Source organism: Labrus bergylta, chromosome 16 (genome assembly GCF_963930695.1).
Source record: "Labrus bergylta chromosome 16, fLabBer1.1, whole genome shotgun sequence".
Classification (NCBI taxonomy): Eukaryota; Metazoa; Chordata; class Actinopteri; order Labriformes; family Labridae; genus Labrus; species Labrus bergylta.
The window spans coordinates 22,833,355-22,855,385 of record NC_089210.1 but is presented as its reverse complement, the minus strand read 5'-3'; the positions used below and the strand labels follow the sequence as shown (position 1 = coordinate 22,855,385).

Below are 22,031 nucleotides of genomic sequence, written 5' to 3'. Positions count from 1 at the left end.
GAGGAAGTCAGAGAAATAGGATATAGGCTGATTGATGCACAAGACAGGCAGTAAATAAAGAACCTTGGTCACTTCAATGTATGGGTGGGGATTGATTTAGCTATCAATACGTTTCTTTTATTTGGTGGAAAGACGAGATCACAATACGTTTTTACAAAACTGTTGTTGCTTTAATAGTTATGTGGTTCTATATGGTTTTATAGATGAGGAAATCATTTAGTGCATTTTAATTTAAATATCTGTTTTTTTAAATATCATGGCATTAGTCGTTTAAATTATGTATTATAAGCTGATTAAAGATTGTGTGAAGTAGATAAAAAAAATGTAATTCCATCTGTAATATTTCTTCATATGGATGTGAAAAGATACATATTTTTCTTCAAAGCAACCATATTCAGCCAAGTTTCACGCCAAGAACCAGAATTTCTATTTCTTGATGTTACATTTGAACACATGATGACATTGTCTGACCTTTGCCTTATAGTATTTCTACCAACCCGACCTTGAACACATCATAATGCAACCTTATGCCATCTTGGTTAGTTAGCTAACTTGCTTTAATCCTGACGATTTCAATTTTACTAGTGTTAACATAAAGGACTTTTTACAAAGTCTGGGTCGATTATACAGCTGCTTAATGTGAAGGAGGAAAAGCGTCTCAGAGTAGCAGTGGAGGTTGACAAGTTTTTTCATCCTGAAAAAACTCAAAGGCACTGCCTTCTGGATTCATTAAAACTACAACACTGATGTGCTTGGCTGTGGAGGACACATGTTTCCTTCCCCTGGCAATAAATTATTTTGCGACATAAATTGCATTCCGCCTTCTCCTTATCTTGTGCTATGATAACATGTAGCAACACTTTATTAAACAATTGATGTATATTTGTGCACCAGGGATTTGATTTAAAGGAGGTGACTCGATTTGAATTACAACATTATTTATAGGACACTCACATGTCTTGACAGCAGTATCGATAACATTAAACACTATTTATTTTTGGGTAAAAAAAAAGAAAAAAAAAAGAAAAAGAGTGAACTCGGGTGCTTAATGGAACCGGGATTTGATCCCCATCCTTACTCCTGTGAAGGTGGAGACCAAATAAAAGAAACTGAAAAAAAGACGGGATAGCTGAAAGAAAAGGTGTGGCAGGCATTCAGAAAATAAAAGAAAGCAGTGAAAGAAGGCATGAAAAGAGTCACTAGGAGTGAGGCTGTTAGGAGATGGGAGTTGAAAAAGGTGGAATAGGAGTCCTGAGGAGGATGTGTTTCTGTCTAGCAGGCATGGGAGTTTGAATAATTTGATTAGAAGTAGAGAGGAACAGAGTGCCAGTGTCAGAGAGGCTCCTGTGGAAAGCTCAAAGCTAATTAACACTGTAGAATATCCACTTGGGGTGTGTGTGTGTGTGTGTGTGTGTAACCAAACTGTTGAAATCCATTAAATCAGCTGAAGCCATTCACAAAAATACCAACCCTCCTTCTCCTGTCTTCCTTATTCCTATATTTAGATTTCCGTGCCGGGGTAATATCAAAATCGTGCTCATTAGTGTCATTGTCTTATTTAGCATAATTAGCATGTAAGGTTAAGGCAAGGCATTCCAGCAGCTGTGGATTAGCAATGTCTATCCTTCCCTGCTGCTGTATGAAGGGGAGGGCTCTAACTTAAACCCATGACATTTGACTGGATAAGACGCTCCCACCAGAATGGTAATGTGCTGCGGTTAGAAAGAGGTTTAGCTCCCTGTCTGCTCAGAGGAGGAAGTTGCCCAAAGTAATGCTGTAATCCTTCACTGATAATAGCGGATGCTGCAGCGGGCCACAGGGGTGCATGTGAATGTGAGGGCTTACGTGATGGGACTGAGTTTTGGACAGTATAAAACATTATCATTCTTCAACTTCCGCTCTGGTGCAAGTTTCATTTTCAGTTTCACAAAACCATAATACACCTTTTTTTTTGTTTGATCAAAAGGCAATTTGTTAACTTAGGTGTGCTACAGAATGATTTCTCAAATTAAACAGTGTGTGAGTGAATGTGTGTGCATGGCTTACCTAGGTTGTGTCTCTTGTTTTTGGCGTGCTCGTGGATGTGTTTCTTCGTAAAACAGCCGAAAAAGACGCAATAGAGACAAGAGTGGAGCCGGTTCAGGTGGGCGCCACACATGTGGCAGATGCACGACTTGGCCTGCAGAGAAAGAGGGGGATGGGGGGAAAGGAGCGGACGGTCAGTGTGGTGAGAAAAGCCCTCCACAGCGGGACAGAGCCCTGAGCAATAATATAGAGCGGCGTGGTCCGACAGAGTGGAAGTCCCTGGCAGATGAATTACATTTCTATCTTCCAGTCAGTCGCACAAACACTTTGAAGTGCTTGAAGAGACCTGATATGAGGACAGACTAAGGATTGCTAGGTCTGTTGATAAACCAAGCTCAGTTGAATAACAACATATTTCCACACTGAATCTTTCACTCTCTTACACAGTCATGGGATTCACTGCACACTAGAGATAGGATGCAGAACTCGTCAGAACAGCTGGAGTTTGTGTATTTGTTTGACTGCAGGACCCAGAGGTAGCTGAACAGACAGAACATGCCGGATATCTACACAAACCTGTGACAACAACCTCAACAGCGGCTGCAGTGTATCTGCGTCTATGTAAAGAAAAATTCACAATAAGACATCAACTAAACTTTAAGTAGGTCAAGAAAGAAAGGAAGCCAGGGGACAAGGAGGAGGACATGAACAAATACCAGTAGACAAGGCCAGATATGGGGAAAACTGTAAACAGTTCTTGGTGGAAATTGGGGATGTGTGCATTTAGATGACTGAACAGTTAACCATCATCATATGTCTTAACCAGCACTCAAGTCAGTTAATGTATTATTTTATGTTGGCCATGCTCACACTTCAACACAGCCACCCAGCAGTTACACACACACACACACACACACACACACACACACACACACACACACACACACACACACACACACACACACACACACACACACACACACACACACACACACACACACACACACACACACACACACACACACACACACACACACACACACACACACACACACACACACACACACACGATAATTGTATCGCACAAGTCAGAACAACAAGATATTGCCAGTGCCCAACTATATTTTGCACCCCTCTTACACATGAGTCTTAAGTTTTAATGAGCATAAGGAAGCTGTCAAAGACCAATACAGCTTTACTCATTGTCCAGGCTAAATATTGATCCTGGAGCTTTAATTATGTTGGACCTTTCTGAATAGAGTTGGATAATTCACTCGTTTGAAAAGCGTTTCCATTGGTAATGTTCTTTATGTAAAAGAAGCATTTAGATGAGACACCCAGCACATCCACTGGAAGAAGAAAGAAGGTAGATGAGGAATACACCCAAATCCAAACCACTGCTAACTCTCTTAAAAAACAAAGTATTCACATTGAATACTCAAATGCCATGAATTGGTTAATATATAAAAAAATGGAAAATACTGCATCAGCAAATGGATAACATTTTAGCGGTGACGACACTAAATGCTTTCAGTGAAAGTACGGGAGAAAGTAGTGTGCAAAAGAGGATTTGAAATTGAACGATAGGAAAGACAGAGCGATCAAATCAAAGCCTTTCAGGGAGCAGACCTGCCGCAATGAGTCGCCCACTCATACAGAGAAGACGGAGGAAAAAAGGTGAAGAGAAACAAAACGATCGGCTGGAGAGATTTAGCAGTTTTTTTTCCAGTTTCTGGTACACTGTGTGAAACTCATGAGACACTCATACACACCTACACACACACCTTAACGTGTGCTTTTGGACATGAACTCAACAACCCTGAAGTGTATTGTCTGCCTTTAGCCATCTTTTGACAAGTGATACAATAGTATTACCCGACACCGTCTGAACAATATTGAAGCTTTTGGTTTCAGAGAAATAGCTTAGGCCAGTCAGTTTCACTTCCTTCTCTTTAGATTACACCCGACACTTGTGCAATGTGATATATAACAATAGCTAAAAGCAATTGTTATTTAGGCAATGAATATCTAACTAATTAACTCAAAGGATGACTCAACATCCACGGGCACAGCATATTAAGCTGATTTTATTATTAGTTTGGGGAGATTTTGGCTCTCGCACCAATTAACATTGAAGTTACCAACAAAGATTTTGCAGTTTACAATCCTATTTGGTTAAGAGTCAACTGTCACTGAGTCAGGATTAGAATAATGGAATAATGTTTGGTTTTCCATAAAACTATGTCCATGCAAATGTGTTGTCAAAAATATATTTTTGTAAATTACTGTCTTTGCTGCTTAGATATGTTGCCACTGGGAAAGAAAACAAAGCAATTCTAATGTTTGTCTTTTTTTTTTTTTTTTTTTTTACAGCCATTGGTTTCGAGGCCTGTAACAGGGATGCACCGATCCAGTCAATGTCGATGTTTTGTTTCATTACTTCTTTACTAGTGTTCATGTCTGTTGTATTTAAGTTGTTGCAACAAGATGTCTTCCAAACCGCGTGCCGCTGGTCTTTCACAGAGACGATGTAAGACTCTCCCATATATTAAAAAATATATCCACTCTACATGCGGAATAAGAGACAGAAATGTTGCAAGAAAGGGATCAGATCCTCTTCCAAAACTTAAAAGCCCATATGTGTGAGTGGGCGGAAATGTTGGAAAATGTTGCATAGAGAAGTGGGTGTGAGATTGAAGTAACAGTCCAATGAAGACTTCTTTTTCAACAGAAAGGTTGACAGAGATTTTGCTTATGTCATGGTATGCTAGAAGGGGCATTGGTGTTACACCAGACAAATGATTCTATGCACCGCTGCAGAGATAGGCTGCAAAACTCACAGCCTGGTGCGTGTTTCGGCTGAGCATTAGTAGGCGTGAGCTAAATTGTGATGACATTGCAGTAGAGGGGATATTCAGGGTGGCAAACCCCTAAGCTATGTTTTTTATTCATATTGGTCTGTAAGCCAGCCAGCTCAATGTGTGTGTGAGAGAGAAGGGGCGACATCAAATCTGTGTGTGCGTAGGGAGGGGGGGGGGACTTTTCCTGAGAGGGATGCATGGGGAGTGATGGGACTCATGGGAGGAAACTAATTGTTGTAGTTCACTAAAAATCAAGATCAAGACATCTTTGGAGGCATAGCTTATTCCATTGGCATGCTGAGAGAGACCGGATGCCACAGAGGAGATAAAAAGGATGGTGCTTGAGAAAGGACTTTTAAATTGTATAAATGAAACTCTACATGCATGTAGGCATGCCTCATGATGTGTAGAAATATGTATCTTAGCAGCATCTTTAAGCTTTGATTTTGTTAGTCCCCACTCCTCTATTGCACCAGTACATCAAGTAAAAAACAAGAAACCCTGCCAATGCCACGCCTTGCCCTTCTCTTCACCCTCCTCCCCTGCCTTTACACCCCTTTAGCGGGCAGAAAATCTATCTCTGCCCCCCCCCCCCTCCTTGGCTTCTCTGTGCTCTCAACCTCTCACTGTGGTTCACAGCCCGTCTATTCCTCAGTGTCAGCAGTCCTGCATCTCTCTGCACCCCAGGTCTTTTAATGTTCTATTAGATCAGCTATTGATCAGGCCCTGGCTCAGATGACTGGAACAAGTGTCGAACAGGTAGCAAGCTCGAGCTTGTGCATCTCCCATCTGGGATGGGATGTTTGAGGCGAGTTGGGCGGGGCTCAGCATCCAGGGGAATGACCCCCGCTAATGTACAAAGCTGTTGATTGATGGACGAACAGATGCTGAAAGGCGTTAGCTGGATGAATAGATCTCCAATATATCTTTGACACAGAGGTCCCATTACATGCTTTGTGGGCCTATTGAGACTGTGATTATCCTTCAGCTCATACCGATCCAAAACTATAGTGAATTCTCCTAGACATACTCCTTCATTGCTCCTCCATCTCCACATACATTCTTCAAACCTGAATGTGCGATTCCTCCTTCAGCATTTAGGTTAATGCATTTATACGTTCAAACAGAAGCAGTAATGTGATGAGCTGTAACTGAGTAGGAGAGAGAAAGACGAGGACGATTATGATGTGGACAAAGGTCTGGCTCTACTGAGCACGCTCCTGCTGCTGCAAAGAACAGACCGGGGAGGGGAGAGTCAATACAGAGCGGAGAGCGCAGCTATATGAGAGCAGTGACTCACCAGCGCACTCATAAGCCTGCGCATGCTTCTCTACACACACATGCTCATGCATAAAGAGAATTAACAATGGCTGACATGCGTGCTGCTGCACAGTAAAAAAAAAAAAAAAAAAGGCACATAAAAAGATGTGAGACGCAGAATCTCAATAAGCTTATTTCAAAAACAGGGGCAGGGTGTTTTCTGTTCCTATTTCTACTATGAAAAAGCTAAAAGAAGCAGGGGAAGGGAGCTAGCTGTGAAGCTCCAGAACCGTGCTGCCGACTGACCCCGTGGGGCTGCAGCCTGTCAGTGCCGCCTTGGCAGCATGATGTTGTTACTCAGCCTCCCCCCACTTGCTCCTCACTATCTCCACATGAGAATTCCTGGCCTGCAAAATGCAGTCACAGTAAGCAGCCCAAGAGACTCGCACACACACACAATATAAATCTTACTCTATTCTCTTTTTTGTCCTCCATCAGCTCATTGTAACCTCACTTGACAATGACATGCTGTGTGGACTTCTTTGCGTGAGAAGAATGTATTCCCACTCAATTGAATCTGAAAAAGTGGGGAGGGACGAGGGAGTGTGTCATTCGGCCTCATACTGTCACACACTGCTTTAAGAACATTAAAGCTAAACCTTGAACCCCCAGCCTGTAGGGCATAGCTATTTGCTAACAGTGCATTGGAAATAAAGGTGAATAAACAGTGAACAAAGAGGATCCAAACTGAGACACTCACATTGGAGTCGCTTTAATGTCAGGATCAGAAAAAATGTATCGTAATGCTTCTTGGGGGGGTTGTGCAAGTTGGGTAAGTAGGTGTGATAAAGCTGGGTGTGCAGCACATGGAATGGATTAACGGAAGCGTGAATGTGTGAATCTGATTAAGATCACTCTATAAGGCACTTGGGCTTTCTTGACTTTAAGAGATCAAAGGGTTTGGGACCCAATAGGAGAGGCAAGAGCAAGACTTTCCCCTCACCACAGACCAGGGGAAAAATGCTACAATTTGGCAATGGACTAACATTATGGTCTGAAAGACTCTTTTGGTCCAGTAAGCCTTCTTCCACTCTTTCACTCCTGAAAATGTCTAGAAAATTTCAGTACAGGTTGGCCCAGAAATCATCTCATCACATATACACCTCACTGGGGCCTGGGGGGGGGGGGGTTCAGCGGACAGCGAAACAGTCAGACCCTATTAAGACAGTTTTTGCCATTTTTCAATGTACTATGTAACTCATTTACATACACAACTCCTGAAAATGGCCCAACTTGTTTAACGGTGAGCTGCACGTGTGATTGCAAAGAAACAAATAGTGGCTACCTGCTGTGTCCATGCAGACATGTTCAGAACAGTACTGCTAGAATATACACATGATTAGAAAAATGGTTCTCTCACAGGAGGTGTTGTGAACAGTTGCAGAAACCTTCTCACACAGCTACAACAAGCCAGCATTACCCACTTCACCAGAGTGTAGACTGGCCGAGGCTGGAGTGTAAAAATATTGACAAACATGTACGGCAAGAGGGAAGACTCAGACAGCAGTGTGTTTGTGTTTGTCTGCACAGATGGCTAACAGTCTCACTCCAGCTTAACAAAAGGCTGCTTGATCATTTGTCAAACCTTGCAGCTACCAGATGCCCACAAACACCCACATGAATGTAGCGAAAAGGGGCGGCCGATGTGACTGACACCCATGGCACGCAACTTCTGTCCCCATAGCACCAATCAGAATCCACAGAGCCCTGAACATTACCTGAGGGAGCGATCTATGAGCGGTATCCACAGATTAGAGCCTCGGTGGGGCTATTAGTGAACTACAGTCTTTAAAGGTGAGTATATTTAGAGCAAACCCGGGTAATAAATTATCCTGTAAAGGTCCAAAGCCACATTTTTCACCTCCTACACAAGGACAGAGAACCACTCAAGATAAAATGCCGTGTCCCAAGAAAAAGCCTTCACTATGGCCCAAGGTTTTAACAATGGGGAATAATTGAGTGTCCACACTAGAGGAGATTGATCGCCCTTTTGGTTTTGGGCTTGGCCGGCCCCTGGAGAGTGATTGACAGCTCATTAGCCAGATGGTGGTACTAAGGGAGGGCTGGAGAACAGCCTTATTGGCTGGCTCAGGCCAATACCAGCATGCTTTGTAGCAGTTATGTCTTCCCAGAGCCTGTTGGGGCAATCGGATGAGAGAAGGGCGCGGCGTAGAAAACAGGGAGAATGGATCAATCAAAATGCAAAGTCATGCTCGTCCCCAGTCACAAACACAGCACGATGTTAAAAATAAGACCATTATGACTACGCCTTATAGTCTTGCAAGATTATTGAACCAACTTCAAGTGACAGCCTTTTTCATTTACCATAATAATGTTATTTTCATAAGTTTTCCCTCCATTTGCGCTCTGTAGATTTTGCATTCTCCTCATGCAGCATCAAATCCACCTCGTGTACCAACAGTTTTTACTTGAAATGCCAGTGGTGTATCTACTTGACCATTTTCTCCTAAGTGGAAGATTGCTTAAGCATAGAAAGCGACCAAGCTCTCACTCAACATTGTATTTTCTGTCCCTTAACACCTCTGATCTGGGAACAGCAGGGATGGAAGCACTGAGGCAGAGCACAAGTGCAATGACTAAGACTTCAAGCACATTTTAGCACCTTTGTACTGTAAAGAAAAAAAGATGCAGAATATCTTAGGGGGGTTGGATTCTTTTGAGGTTAGAAAATTGCAAGGGAATAGCAAGCAAAAAGGGACACCACAAGGTGACCCACCAGGCCTGCGATTACTCTTGGAAGGAGGTTACAATCCTTGTGCTATTTGTCTAGTCTGAGTCACTCAGCCACCACCAGAGTGACTGACGGAGCGAAAGCCACATTAGACAAGACTTGGGAGTGATGGAGAGTGCACAGACATGGAAAAAAAATAGGTCTGGATGGATTCCAGTAAGAAAAGTCTGACATCACCAAACCCACTAAGTGTTGTCTATGAGGAGAAGGCTGAGGGGAGAGGATGGGATGAGATCCAAGACGGGAAAAAAGAAGGATTTGGCTATCATATTCACATGATCAAAAACATTTCAGAATAAAACCTCTCTGGATAGAAAATGATATATTAGTGTTGCATTTCAACGAAGCAATAATAATAGAATCCGAGAGATAAACAGTGCAAACATTTTCTTGCAGAAAATAAAAGGGATAATCAAGAGGCAATGAGAATCACAGGCAGAACTAGGTTTGCAAAAGTGAAAGTGCAGAAAAGGAGGAAGAAAAAAGCGTGGGAGAGAGCGCAGAAGAGGAAAAAGCGAAGACTATGAAGAGGCTGGAGGAACAGATCCTGATGCTACAAACGTATGCTGATGAGTCAGGGAGCATGCTTGTGATGTGATGGGAGACTGATCTGACAGGGAGATCTGCTCGCAGGAATCAGCCACTCTCTGGGATTGGCTGTACAGTGCATTATATGTGCGTGTGTCTGTGTGTGTTTATCTGTGTGTGGGTAGGGAGAGAATAGGATGGAGAAAAGAGTAACAGAATGAAGTAAATGTGTCATGGCTGAAAATATATGCATTTTGTCACCTTTGAAATCCCTAGCAACAACTAGCAAGAGATTGCTCTCTCATCTTAACTCATCACATGAAAAGAGGGACTTTGCACTAGTGGGAGAGGAATGTGTGTGTGTGTGTGTGTGTGTGTGTGTGTGTGTGTGTGTGGGGGGGGGGGGGGTTGGAGAGGTGGGGATGGGGTTCTCTGATCATGTATGATTTATCAAAACCACAAGATAAAAAAAAAAAGTTGACTTCAGTGAGCTCTCTAATCACGACCCTTACCCCTTTAATCCAAGTGACAGCAAATTCTTCAAAGCAGTTTATGGCAGTAAAATTCTTCCAGCCCCACCGGTCCTGCTTTCATCTCGTCCAATTTCCACTCAACCTAAGATAATAACTTCGCTTTCATGGCACGGCAGATTCCTTCTTGGGAGCACTGTCTTACACAGAACATCGTCTTCCAGATAGTAAAATGGGAGTCTATCCAGCTGGATGTAACAGCAAACATCAAATAAATAACCATGACCTTCATGAATATTCACATTATCCCTCCACAACCAACGCCATTCACAAACTATAAATTATAAATATGACTGGTGGGGCCTAAACAGAAGAATGAATTCAACTGTTAAAAGCAAGGGCGGGTTTCTATCCATGAGCTGTGTAGACATGCTCTCAGCAAGGCGGCTTCAATGGCACTTTGCAATCTGGAGGAACATGAATCTCAATTAAGAGAGGAAAAAGATAAGAAATCAGTTCAGACAAAGCCTCGTGCCGTACTCGAGCTATCCCTCACTAAACATACACTCTCAGCAATAATACATGAAAAGGCAGGGATCAAAGTAAAGACCGCGGAAAATTGAAGGGGGAACTACTTAAGAAAAATACTTCCTCCTCCTCTCCACTGCAATCTAAAAGGCAATTTTTGTAACATGACACAGAGTGACAGCGGGTGTAGCCCCTCTGGCTAGCTAAATGGCTTGGCCAATTTAAACCTTTCTGCTAACTGACATCCCTTTACATGTAGCACACCTCCCCTATTACCGAATGTGATGAGGAAAATATGAAGAAAATAAAACCATGGGAGAGATATATTTGTGTATTAAATGTCAATAAACACCAACGGTTAAACACTACTGCATTCTTGTTTATCCTTTCTATCTTAAATATGCTGCTCATTTGCATTTCATCACGTTCTCCATGGAGCCGTTGTGACTCGTTAAATTATGAAACTATTTGGGTGTCATTAGTGTTTGAGCACACAGGACAATTAAGACAAAATCATTTCAGACTGGAAGGCTGAAGGGGTCCATGATAATATTCAATTTGTCACCAAGTTGAATCCATAATTCATGCCTGGCGCTCTTAGAGTACACACTTGTACACTGCGTCAATGTAAACCCACATGCTCATGCCAAGCCAATGGGGCATTACACCAAGGACCAACATGCCAAACAAATTATTATCCTCATGTTTCCTAACAGCAGAGAGCAGATCCAAAGCCACACACGCTGTAAGGTCGTCCCTGCACGACACCCCTATCTCTGACACTCATTCGGCCATTTGTTTCTAATGTGGGGGGTTTAGATTGTGCATGCAGAGCAGGTGACAGACTCTCCACCAATGTCCCTGCACATTGCCTGGAAATTGATTTTAGCCGGAGGTAGAGAGGATGGCAGCTTGCAGGGACACTGCTGTGGACAGACTACAGGGGGAAAAAAGGAAAAAAAGAGGGAGGTGAAAAACATCAATTCAGGATAAAAGGTACCAGCTAATGAAACCAAGTCAATACAATGTCTAAGCACATCTTTTCTATTAGTCAGATTGGCAGATTCTTTCAACCTTTCTCTACACAAAAAGGTGTCTCTTCCACTGCATTGTTTTCTTTGTATTTGCCATTCTTGTGCTATTGTTAGATAAGCAGTGTAGGGATAAGCTCTTGTTTTATCATGAATGCAAACATTCAGAGTACCTCTCAATGTCACTCTCATCTCTTCAAATACAGATTCGGACATAGCAAGGACAGGTGCAGGGTACGCATTTTTATCTCACAATATTACAAAAGCCTGGATATGCAGTCGTCCTGCTCATAATGCAGCGCTGAACAAAAACCAAGCATGCCGTACGTCAAGAGACTGCACTGCCTGTGTACCACCGGAGCAGCGCCACACCTGCTCTGCATGTCAGATTAGTCAGGTGGGTGAGAGCCTCAGTGAAGAGGGTGTGCATCACAACACTCTCATACAGCCGCATCCTGGAGTGCAGTTAAGCAGCGCGCAGAGAGAACACTTTATTCAGGAGTCGCTGCTGTCTCCTCTCTCTCTCCCTATCAGTCACCTGTTCCACCAAGTGTGTGGGACCAGATTGGCAGAGCAGAGATACCAGGTACACAGCATAGCAGATGTTACACAACTGTTGAAATCAGACACAACTGAATCCAGGAAAGCAACAGCCTAAACAGGCACAATAGTTGAATTTTAACTTGAAAAGCTGCCCTATTATTTAATGAATGTAGTGATTTCCTGATACAATTTTTTTTTTTTAATTCTTGATACCTAGACTTGAGCATCTGTCGATGCAGAGTATTCCTCCAATACCAGCAGGATTTTAAGAAATGATGCCAACTATGTAAAAACACTGATTTCCCACTTTTGGTTGCAATGACATTTAGTACTAGTATTAAAAAGCTTTTTTTCAACGTTAACACACATAGCAATTGGTTATGTAAGATTGGTTTCATGATTACAAGGCCACTGGTCTATGGCAATGCAGTGGCATGAGAGAAAAAAAATCTGTGGTTATTTGTTAGGGAAAATCTATGCTTACAGATGACATACAGACGGCACTCTGAGCATATAAATACAATTCAACCAGTCAGAAAACTAACAACATCTTGAAAAAGCAACAGTACAAACTAGATGTTTTAAGGAATATTAGGACTTCAGATGCTATCTAACCTTGACGATGTTTGTTTTAAACCTGGAGGAGTTGTATTCATGCCAAGGGCAAAGAAACAGCAATCAAAAAAGTAATCATATCCCTCAGAAATTGTGACTGTCTTTCTCTCAATCTGACAGAGACATAATGAGATTTAGTCAGAGAAAAACCTTGGCTGAAAAGGTAATGGTTGCTGCTGATGCAGATGTTGCAGCAGATGTAAAAAAAAAAAAAAAATGATGTAAGGCTGTAATGCCAGATTTCTCAACAGCTAAACTCACCCAAGGGTGCCGAGCGGAACATTGTGAACTGATTAGAGGTGAGTTACAAAAAGCATGCCTGACACAATATGATGCAGGTGATCTTAGTCCTGTCAGGTAGAGAATGAGATACTAGTCAAAAATCACACTTTTGTTACAGACATGGACTTGTACATTTTGACTGACCTCTAGGTGTGGCAACATAAATAAAACACAATTTGAACGCGCTCAAACCTAACCCCCCTCACTACAACACAGTTCAAACAAAGGGGAGTAATTCGCTTTGACATGCCCGTAATGTACCTGAGCAACGCTTTTGGCTGTTCTGCTCACAGTCTCCCCCTCCAGCTGGTATTCCAACTGGCAGAAACTCAGAAAATACTTAGACGGGGCTGAATTTCTTCTGCTACATAGGTTCACATCTAATATTCAGCCCATTAAATGAAAAAAGCACTGAGGCACACAGGCAGGTGAGCAAGAGAAGAGAAGGCAAGCTAGCGCTGTATTCACCTGGACTATGCCTACAGTATGTCAGTGTAGATGGGGAGGGGATAAGCATCAACTCACCAACTCTGTCCATCCTGCATCACTCTGAAGCACCTATTTTATCAAGGACATAAAAATATATGACAAATATAAGAAAGTGCATGGATTTCTTTGTGCAACAGTCAAGCAGCCTACATTTTTTTTTCTACTCCATAGGAGAGTTGAAGCATCTATTTTTTTTTTCTTCACATGAACATCATAGCACAAAACAAACTAAAACCACGTTTTTGTTGATGGCAGAGAGGGAGGTGGGAGACTGCAACACAGTCCAGTAATGACATCATATTGTTGAATGGTGTTCGGAGCCGTGTAGGCCGGGCAGGTGTGGGATCATGAGCCCAAACGAACCGGGCACTGAAGTACTCAGCTGACGTCCCAGCACCCAGCATCCAAACTCGTGAGAGACTAACCAGTGCAGAAAAAGAACAGTGACCCGGGCTACCCAGGAGAGAGAACCGCTAATCTGTGGACCCAGTGTGTGCGTGTGGAGAGGCACAATGGGTCCATTTGGGGGTGGTAATGTTAGCACCTCCACAACTCTCCCCGAGCCAAAGTTTAAAGCTTCCAGCCAACTGCTCAGCTAACCCCACAACCATTATTCTCAATTACAACTGAGTTAGCTAAAAAAAAAAAAAAGAAAGAAAGAAAATAAATGGTGCAGCTGGGATTGCAAAGTAGCAGCCAGTCCCCGCGGTTCACCAAGCTAACTTACCGGTGATAACCTAGCTAGCTAACCCCAGTACAAGCAGCATTACCCCCCTGCAACAGAACAGTTTTATGAAGACCGTCATTTAGTTCAAGCCCTTACGTGGTTGTGCTTAATGCGTGACATCATATGCTGTCCACTTCTGTGTCTCTCCGTGCCACATTACAATCACTTGACTTTAGTTTCTGAAGCTAACAGTTCCTGTGTTTTTACCTTGCGTCTCCTCGTCTCAGCAGTACCACTCCAAACAAAGCATTGGTATATGACTCGGAGGTTTTGTTTCCAATTATCCACCTTATAACCGTTCACATGGGAACACCCGGCCGGACTCATGACAGACAACACATTCAGTTTGGGTTTATAGGTGACAATAAAAGGTCTCCTGGTTGATTCACTTTGCTACAGCTAGCTAGCACGAACTATCTGTCCAAGAAATGGTTTCCGTTTTGAAATGGGACAATCGATGTAGTATCCAAAATGCTCCTCGGGCATCTGATAAACACGCTCTTTGATTAAATCTTTTCCTGAAGTCATCTACCACAAGTATCACTGCAGTGATATTTCTGCTCCGCTAGCTGTTTTGACAGTTGGCGTTTCCATTAAGGTTAGCTCCACTTCCACTCTCACGGTTAGTTAGCTTTCTTTCTCTAGTTAGCCTGCTAACACTCAGCTACAGCTTCACAATGCCCGCCCAGCGTACGTCCTGATTTGCCAACACAAAGACGTTACGTCACTACGTTCCTTCAGCAGCACGTTGGGTGCGCTCGGTTTGGAAACAGTGTTGCCAGGTCCGCTTGTTATAAGCGACTTTGGACTTGTTTTTCTGTAAAGTCGCTTGCAAATATCGTCAGTCGCGGGTTGCGGGTTTTTGGGCTTGTTTTGTAAAGTGCAGTTGTTTTTTGGGCTTTGCTTCCTGTATGAACCCCTACTGATTCTCTCCCAACTCTCCACAATAAAGCCAAACACGATCGCGATAGTTTGTCCTTTTCCAGGATCCGTCCACAACCCCGTTTCTTTGGTTAGCCCGCCCGATCTGGTGACCTCTCTTTTAAACTATGTGGTAGGTTAGGTCACCTGTTTGGCTTCATTTTATTTATTTGAGGAGCCAGGTCGCTTGTTTTGGGCTTGTTTCCATAGAGCTAGTTGCTTGTTTCTCTCGCGAGATCTGGCAACACTGGTTTGGAACCCAGCGTGCTCCGTACGCTTGAATTTTGGATAATAACCACAGTATGCATCGATGACGTTGCTTCAATAATGGCACCTCCCATTCAGAGAGGTTTGAAATATAAAAACATTCAAACATTACCATTCTGAGTTGTATACAGCCACGCTTCATCACAGATATACGTCATTTTTCATCAGGAACCCAATTGTTACGTCTGAATGCCACTCATTGTTGATTGGCATTTTTCTTAGCCTCCTCTCTAGCATCAATTAAAGTCTATTATTGTAACTCATCATGTAAGGAAACGCTGAAGATTCGGATTGTACTTTAGTTAGGCTAAATATTTGATATCCCAAGATAATAAGTAAAGTTTTATTTTAACATCAGGAAAATGCTATCCTACTTAATTCAAGGTGTGCTAAGTAACATTTAAAAGCTTATCATCAATTTAAGCCTACCACCTAGTGGTTACATTGTGTATGTTATTTGAACTGAATGATGTAAAGCCCAATATTTACAGTCAAGTCAAGTTAACTTGGTTACATTAAACACAGGCAACCAAAGCATGGATGGAAACAAAACATGCCAGATTGTGCAGGTGTTACTGAGTATGAGGCCTAAATGTGACTCTATAACCTGTCTTTGATTTACATCAATGCAAGATCCTTTTCGTTAAGATTCAAGATTCAAGATTTTTATTTGTCACATGCTCATACAGATGTGCAGTGAAATGTAAAGACTGTTCCGCAAGGCCATGCAATAACACTCAAATTACTAATACACATACATACAGTAAAATAGAAATATAATGTAAAATTTAAAAAATAAATATTTGAATATACAAAATATAGAATAGAATAATGTAAACAGTGTAAAGTGTCAGTGTGTAAAGTGTCCAGGGTGACAAAGGGCAATGTGCAGATTGGAATGTGTGGTGTGTGTGCATCATGTAGTCACAGTTCTATTTATGTTTTTAACTGAGGAGAGTGGAGTTAACAGTCCAGACAGCCTGAGTCTTTCTGGTTAAGAATACCAAAATACAGGATTTATGTATCGCCAATCTTAATCTTTTGGATAAGTAGTTGAATCAGGATAAAGGGAGTGTAGCAAGGAGAAAAGTGAGGGACAATGTATGCATCTGTTAGCACTTGATGTCAACAATATTATATAATTAAAGGCTCAAAGCTTAACACAAAGGAACCGCTCTACTGCTGTGATTGGGAAGACAAACAAATAAAACTATTTTATGTGTCTTCTTTGTAAGGTCAACATGAATCATGTGAAATGATAGTTATAGATGTGTCAGACTTGTATTTGGATGAATGTGAAGTGATGACAACAAGCCAAAATAGTATGAGATATGTAGCATAGCATTGTTTACAGTGTCCAACTATTATGCTCTTTAAGCATGTGGGTGGAAATGTGTTTGACAATATTGGATGAAGTACTCTGACCTTTACTTCATTGAAAGCAGCATAACCATAAGATTATTTTAGTCCTAAGTAAAAGTGAAAGTATCACTACAAAGATTAACAAACTGAAAGATCTCATTCTACTTAACAGCTAATTTTGTTCAGGTATTGATTATAGTTCTTTATAGTTATGTTATATATGGAGCTTAAATGTAGGGCACATTTATCCAAACAATCAGTATACGTTTTTTCACAGTATTACATTTTGTATTGATCAAGTGAATTTGAAAAGTAATAAATATTATATTGTTGACTGAAAAGTATACTGGGGTAATAGAATAAAATAAAATTTAAAAAAAGTTTATTCTCTACCAAAGATGGAAACTTGCCTGAGGCTCTCCAGATGCATATAGCGATATATATTCAGAACAGTTTACTTCCAAAGTGTATGTAGGTCTGTGATTACTGAAAAGGACTATATTTCCAACTGAAAGGAGGACGGCCCAGGTCAAGCAGCTGGCTTGAGTTTATTCTATTTTTTCAGGTGTATCTCAGGTGTATCCTTTAACCTGAATAATTGCCAGGTATCTAGGACATGCTAGCATGATTTATATTAGCTCTCAATATTTAAAAACCTTTACTAAAAGGTCTTGTTTGTAGAATTGTTGGGGTAAAAAGAGAACTCCCTTGCTTGTCCACTTGAGGGCAGTGCAGGTCTTCACTGTTGTATCTCTCAAAAGGAAGTTAAGACCAATACGTACACAGCTCATGACCAATGGATTTCCTTTGCCTTTAAGTCCTTTATGAATTTTGATCCATATAATTGTATTCACCTTAAAGTACAATTCAAATGTTGGTTATCTCATCATGCAAAGCGCGCTTTAATCATCATATTTTTTCTCATACTTTGTGAAAATAAATGGCTTTGCTGGTGCTGGTATGGTGGGCAAACTGTAGTTGATGCAAACAAGAAAGTAAAAAAGAGCAGTATAAAAAAAGAGAAAATAAAGCCGTACTCTGGACCGTGAGTAAGGAAACACAATGAATATGTAAGATATCTGGTTGGACAAAAAGAAGCCTATTTAACAGCAGAGAAAGTAAAACAAAATCCACTTTGTGTCTTAGTTTAGAGGCTTCAGTCAGCTGTTTGTTATGCTGACTTTGTCTCTCATGATTTTGTTTATCATGGACTGGATGGAGAAAAAAACATGTTTTTGCCCATAGCACTGGGAGAGGATTTATATATACTGTATATATATAAAAACTCTCTGCATACTGGTGGATATCACACAATAAGATCCTTCCACCAAGGAAACAGTGAGGAGGAAACTTGATAATTTAGTGATTTGAGCTGAATAGTATAACTGGGTGCTAATCTGCATTACAGGGTTAACTTTCCATGAATGAGAAGCAGAGGGAGTAAGGTCACATAGCAGCTAGAGTGCAAAGAAACAGCTGAGGAAATACAGGAGTTAGTTTAAATAAAGATTAAGTGATATCATAGCCCTGTATGCACTGCCTTGAATTACACATGTGAGGAGTCTGGGAATGTGTCATGACATTATTACGTTAAGATTGTTATTATTTTTTTTTTGTATTTAGGGCTCATGAAACCTGATGTAAACTGTTGACCTTATAAAAAGTGCAAGAAAAGCCTTCAGGTCGGAAAAAAGTAATTAAAATGCCAAAGACTGCAGTCTTTATAATGGCCAGTAGGGGGGGCTATTCCACTAGTTGCAAAAAAAAGAGTCTGCATTAGAGTCTATGACAAAATGGCTCTAATTATTATTGAATAACTGCATAAGTAAACACTTTCAAGAGGAGTTCACGGCCCCATTAACCAGTGAGGTTATTTTTCAAAACAGCATGATGTTCATTCAGAAAATGATGGTCCCATTTAGAGTGAAAAAGACGACAAAGATAGGTATTGTTTTAGAGCATTAAAACCTTGCAGCAACCTCTGGTGTTGAAAAATGAAGCCCATGGAGAGGTGCATGAAATACTGCAGGTCTTCAAGTGTCCACTTGAGGCTGGCTGCAAAAAGCTAAGGCCTATCAGGTATGATGTTACAATGATCATCTTTACAGTAAGAAAGACAGAAATAAACATGTTTACAGCCTGGTTCAAAAAACAACTTTTTCAATGGCTCACTTTCTATTTGTACCGCTGCAGGGAGTGGTGGTGTTTTTTTAAACTCATCTTTTCTGGCTTTATCAAGCCCTAGAGTTTTTCATACATTTTTCTGCATAATTAGGGGTGTGGTTGAGTTGATTGACAGGTAGGTGCATTGTAGCTGTTTGCCAGGAGGCTTAAGGCCCGCCTCAATTCCCCCTCTCTGCCTGTGATGAAAAGTTAAATAAAAGATATGGCAAACACCATTGTTTTCAAAACGGCAATTCAGAAACTAATTTGGGACATCACTTTGGTTCCATACATGTTTTATACAGTCTATAATTACAGCTTAGAAATTACAAAATCTCTACCATGACACCCTGAAAATATCACAAGTTCTTTAAAGTAGTAGTAGCAGTGGAGATGTCCAATGGTTAAGTTTTCACCAAGCTTTTGTGTAAAGCCAGATTTATGCTAGTCAGAGTTAGCCTCTCGATTAATATCAGAGTGACTGAGAATTACAGACTCACCTTTGTTAACTAAGCTGGCTCTAGCCTCAGTGCGTGCTCCGCTTCAGCTCCACTGAAACAGAAACTTTTATTCAGTCTCCTAAAAACAAGACAACAAGAAGTGCTAGACTGAAGACTTCTGAATGGCATCCCGAAAACAAATAAGTTCGTCAGGACTGCATGGTCATAATTCATATATCAGCCATATATGTTCCCTCAGTTATGTTAGCATGGACACATATGTAGTATGCATTCATGTGGTTCTCCTGTAAATCATACTGACATATTTGAGCTGTTGGTAGGCCTACTTAACATTATGACAAATATGCTAACATTTGTAAAATAGTTTCTTCCTTTAAAGCGACTTGACACACTTTGATTGTATGTGCAAGCCGACTAAACATGTCACTAGCTTAACTGCAGAGAATCATGCTTACATGGTCACTTACTGGAAGTTCCCACAAGAGGCAAGAAGCAATAAAAGCAGACAGAATAGGTTTTACATTTTTTGTTCATTGAAATGAAGCTACAGTACAGTGAGCACAGAGATCAGAGAAGACGTGTTAATCAGTAAATCTTAATCAGCTGTGTGTCCCCAGCTGCAATTAATGGTTGTCATGGTGCTGGTGACAGTTGAGTGCTTCTCGTGTCAGACAAGTCATTTAATATAAAGACTTGACTGCAAAGCACCACTTAAACTCTATCTTAGTACTCAAAGAGCATAATTTCCATCGCAATTTAGCCCATCGGGGAGTCGACTGTGCTTTAATGCAATTAAAGCAGCAAAGAGGCTGGCTTCAAACCAAGAGATCAGCAATGCTCCATGGAACAGAGCCTCTGCTTTCCAGGAAACCTGTATTCATAACAACCATTGACGAGTATTAGCAATGGTAATAATCGAGTTGTGACAGAGCTGGATCAGAGTTCTGAGTAAATGCAATAATTTAGATTTGTATTGCATTTCTTCGTTAAGTATTTAGTTTTAACACAGTTGTCATGTTTTCTGTGCCTTTAGCTGGTCAGCTGTCTCTGTGTTTGAATAACTGAAATACCACTGCCCTGATTTTTATAAAACTGGATAAAAGCACTTGTGGCTTTGCCAAAGGAAGAGTCCTTTAGATTCTGGACAGGTTACAAAATCCGTCATTTTTGTTTTGGATCCAGTTCACAAGCAACCTCAAAACCTTTCTTGTGGGTTCTTTCTGCTGGGTTTAAATATTCAAATAGTAATGATTTGCAGGATTATTTGCATGTAAGGCAGGCAAGTGACTTTAGAACAAAATGTAAAGACATTGTTAATGAAGTGTAAATAAAAGTGCTGTCCTCTTGTTGTCAGATCACCTATGACAGATGTAAATGCAAGGTGTAAACGGCCCCTAAATGTCAGAAAACACGACTTTCCCATCTACAGGACACAATTAGAAAGGAGTTTAGAGGTACTGTTTTGTCCACAGTGGTCACCAAATTCCTCACAGGAGCTTTAAATGCATGAGTATGTGAAATATTTCGAAGAATGCTCTTAAAGATGCATAGACGAGACAATGAAGTTATAACGTGGCACTAATAGTTTTTCCATTCCATTTGAATTCCATTTGAATTGCCCCCCGGGGACAAATAAAGTATTTTTTTTAATTGAATTAATCTTGGAAATATGCCAATATGCCAACATAATGTAGATATGCTTGCAGACTTGCATACCCTACAAGACTCGAGTAATAATCGAGCAATAATCAGCTGACTGGCTACTTTCTCATGAAGAAACTCCCTGATGGTCTCTTTCCAAGAAACCGTCCTGGACACAGATTTCACATGGTTGACCACAACTGTCTTTTAGTTTAAGTGAGATTCGAGGAACCCACATTATCTAATAAAGAACTAAATAAAGTTTTGTTGGAAAGATATCAAATACAATGACGTATCAAGATTAGAACGCAGATCAGCAGAGAGGACAGCTGCATCCTGCCAGCTCTCTGCCAGAGTGAGCTGCATGTTCACGTCATCAAAGAGCCATTAAGGGATCTCTGCTGGGCTTCAGCAGTGGCTGGAAGTTAACAAGGCCCAAGTTACACAGAACTCGCTCATCAGTCATAAAACATAGATGTTTTTCAAAAACATGTTCTGATCTTTGAAGTTCATACTCTGGAATTTATTTGGAGCCTGATTTCATACAAAGCTCTGTACATATGGCCTTTCTCACAGATTTCACTTTCAAATAATATGCTTTTTATGGGGTGCATGACGAGAACAGTGATATTAGTGTAGAAACGTTTTTTTTTTTTTGCACTTTTTGTGCATTTAAAACTGGAGATCCAACGCAGACTAAAAAGTGCATCCCACAGAGTTCACATTACAATTCAATACAATACAATTTATCTTCACAGGAGGTGCTGCAATTGATCTATTTTGTATTTTTGATTGATATATTTTTGATTTATATTTGAGTCTACCTTGCACTCTCTTTGCGGCTCCTTTTTTATTGAATTAAATTGAATTTGCAAAAAAAAAAAGATGAATTGAAGAAAGATTGTATTGTATGGCATCAGATGCTTAATTGTTTTCCATTTTTAGAACTCAAGTTATTTTATTGACAATTCTGTGCAGAAGTTGAATTCTTCTTTATAAGATATAATAAATAGTTTCCATGCAGACTGTGTGCAGGAGCTGCACA

General features: G+C 40.9%; 1 protein-coding gene across 2 annotated transcripts in view; it reads right to left on the bottom strand.

The window, feature by feature from the left end:
* usp22 (ubiquitin specific peptidase 22) overlaps window positions 1-14,850 on the bottom strand; it is a 28,862-nt gene extending 14,012 nt beyond the window's left edge. Inside the window, exons 1-3 of one of the 2 annotated variants that reach the window (XM_020647549.3) lie at window positions 14,379-14,850; window positions 13,481-13,513; window positions 2,047-2,179 (exon numbers count right to left, since the gene is read on the bottom strand). In XM_020647549.3, coding sequence (XP_020503205.1) covers window positions 2,047-2,179; window positions 13,481-13,513; window positions 14,379-14,498 — 286 coding nt within the window. In that variant the 5' untranslated portion in view covers window positions 14,499-14,850. The remainder of the gene's footprint in view (window positions 1-2,046; window positions 2,180-13,480; window positions 13,514-14,378) is intronic. The other variant, XM_020647554.3, reaches the window with a different exon arrangement.
* Window positions 14,851-22,031: the final 7,181 nt, after the last annotated feature.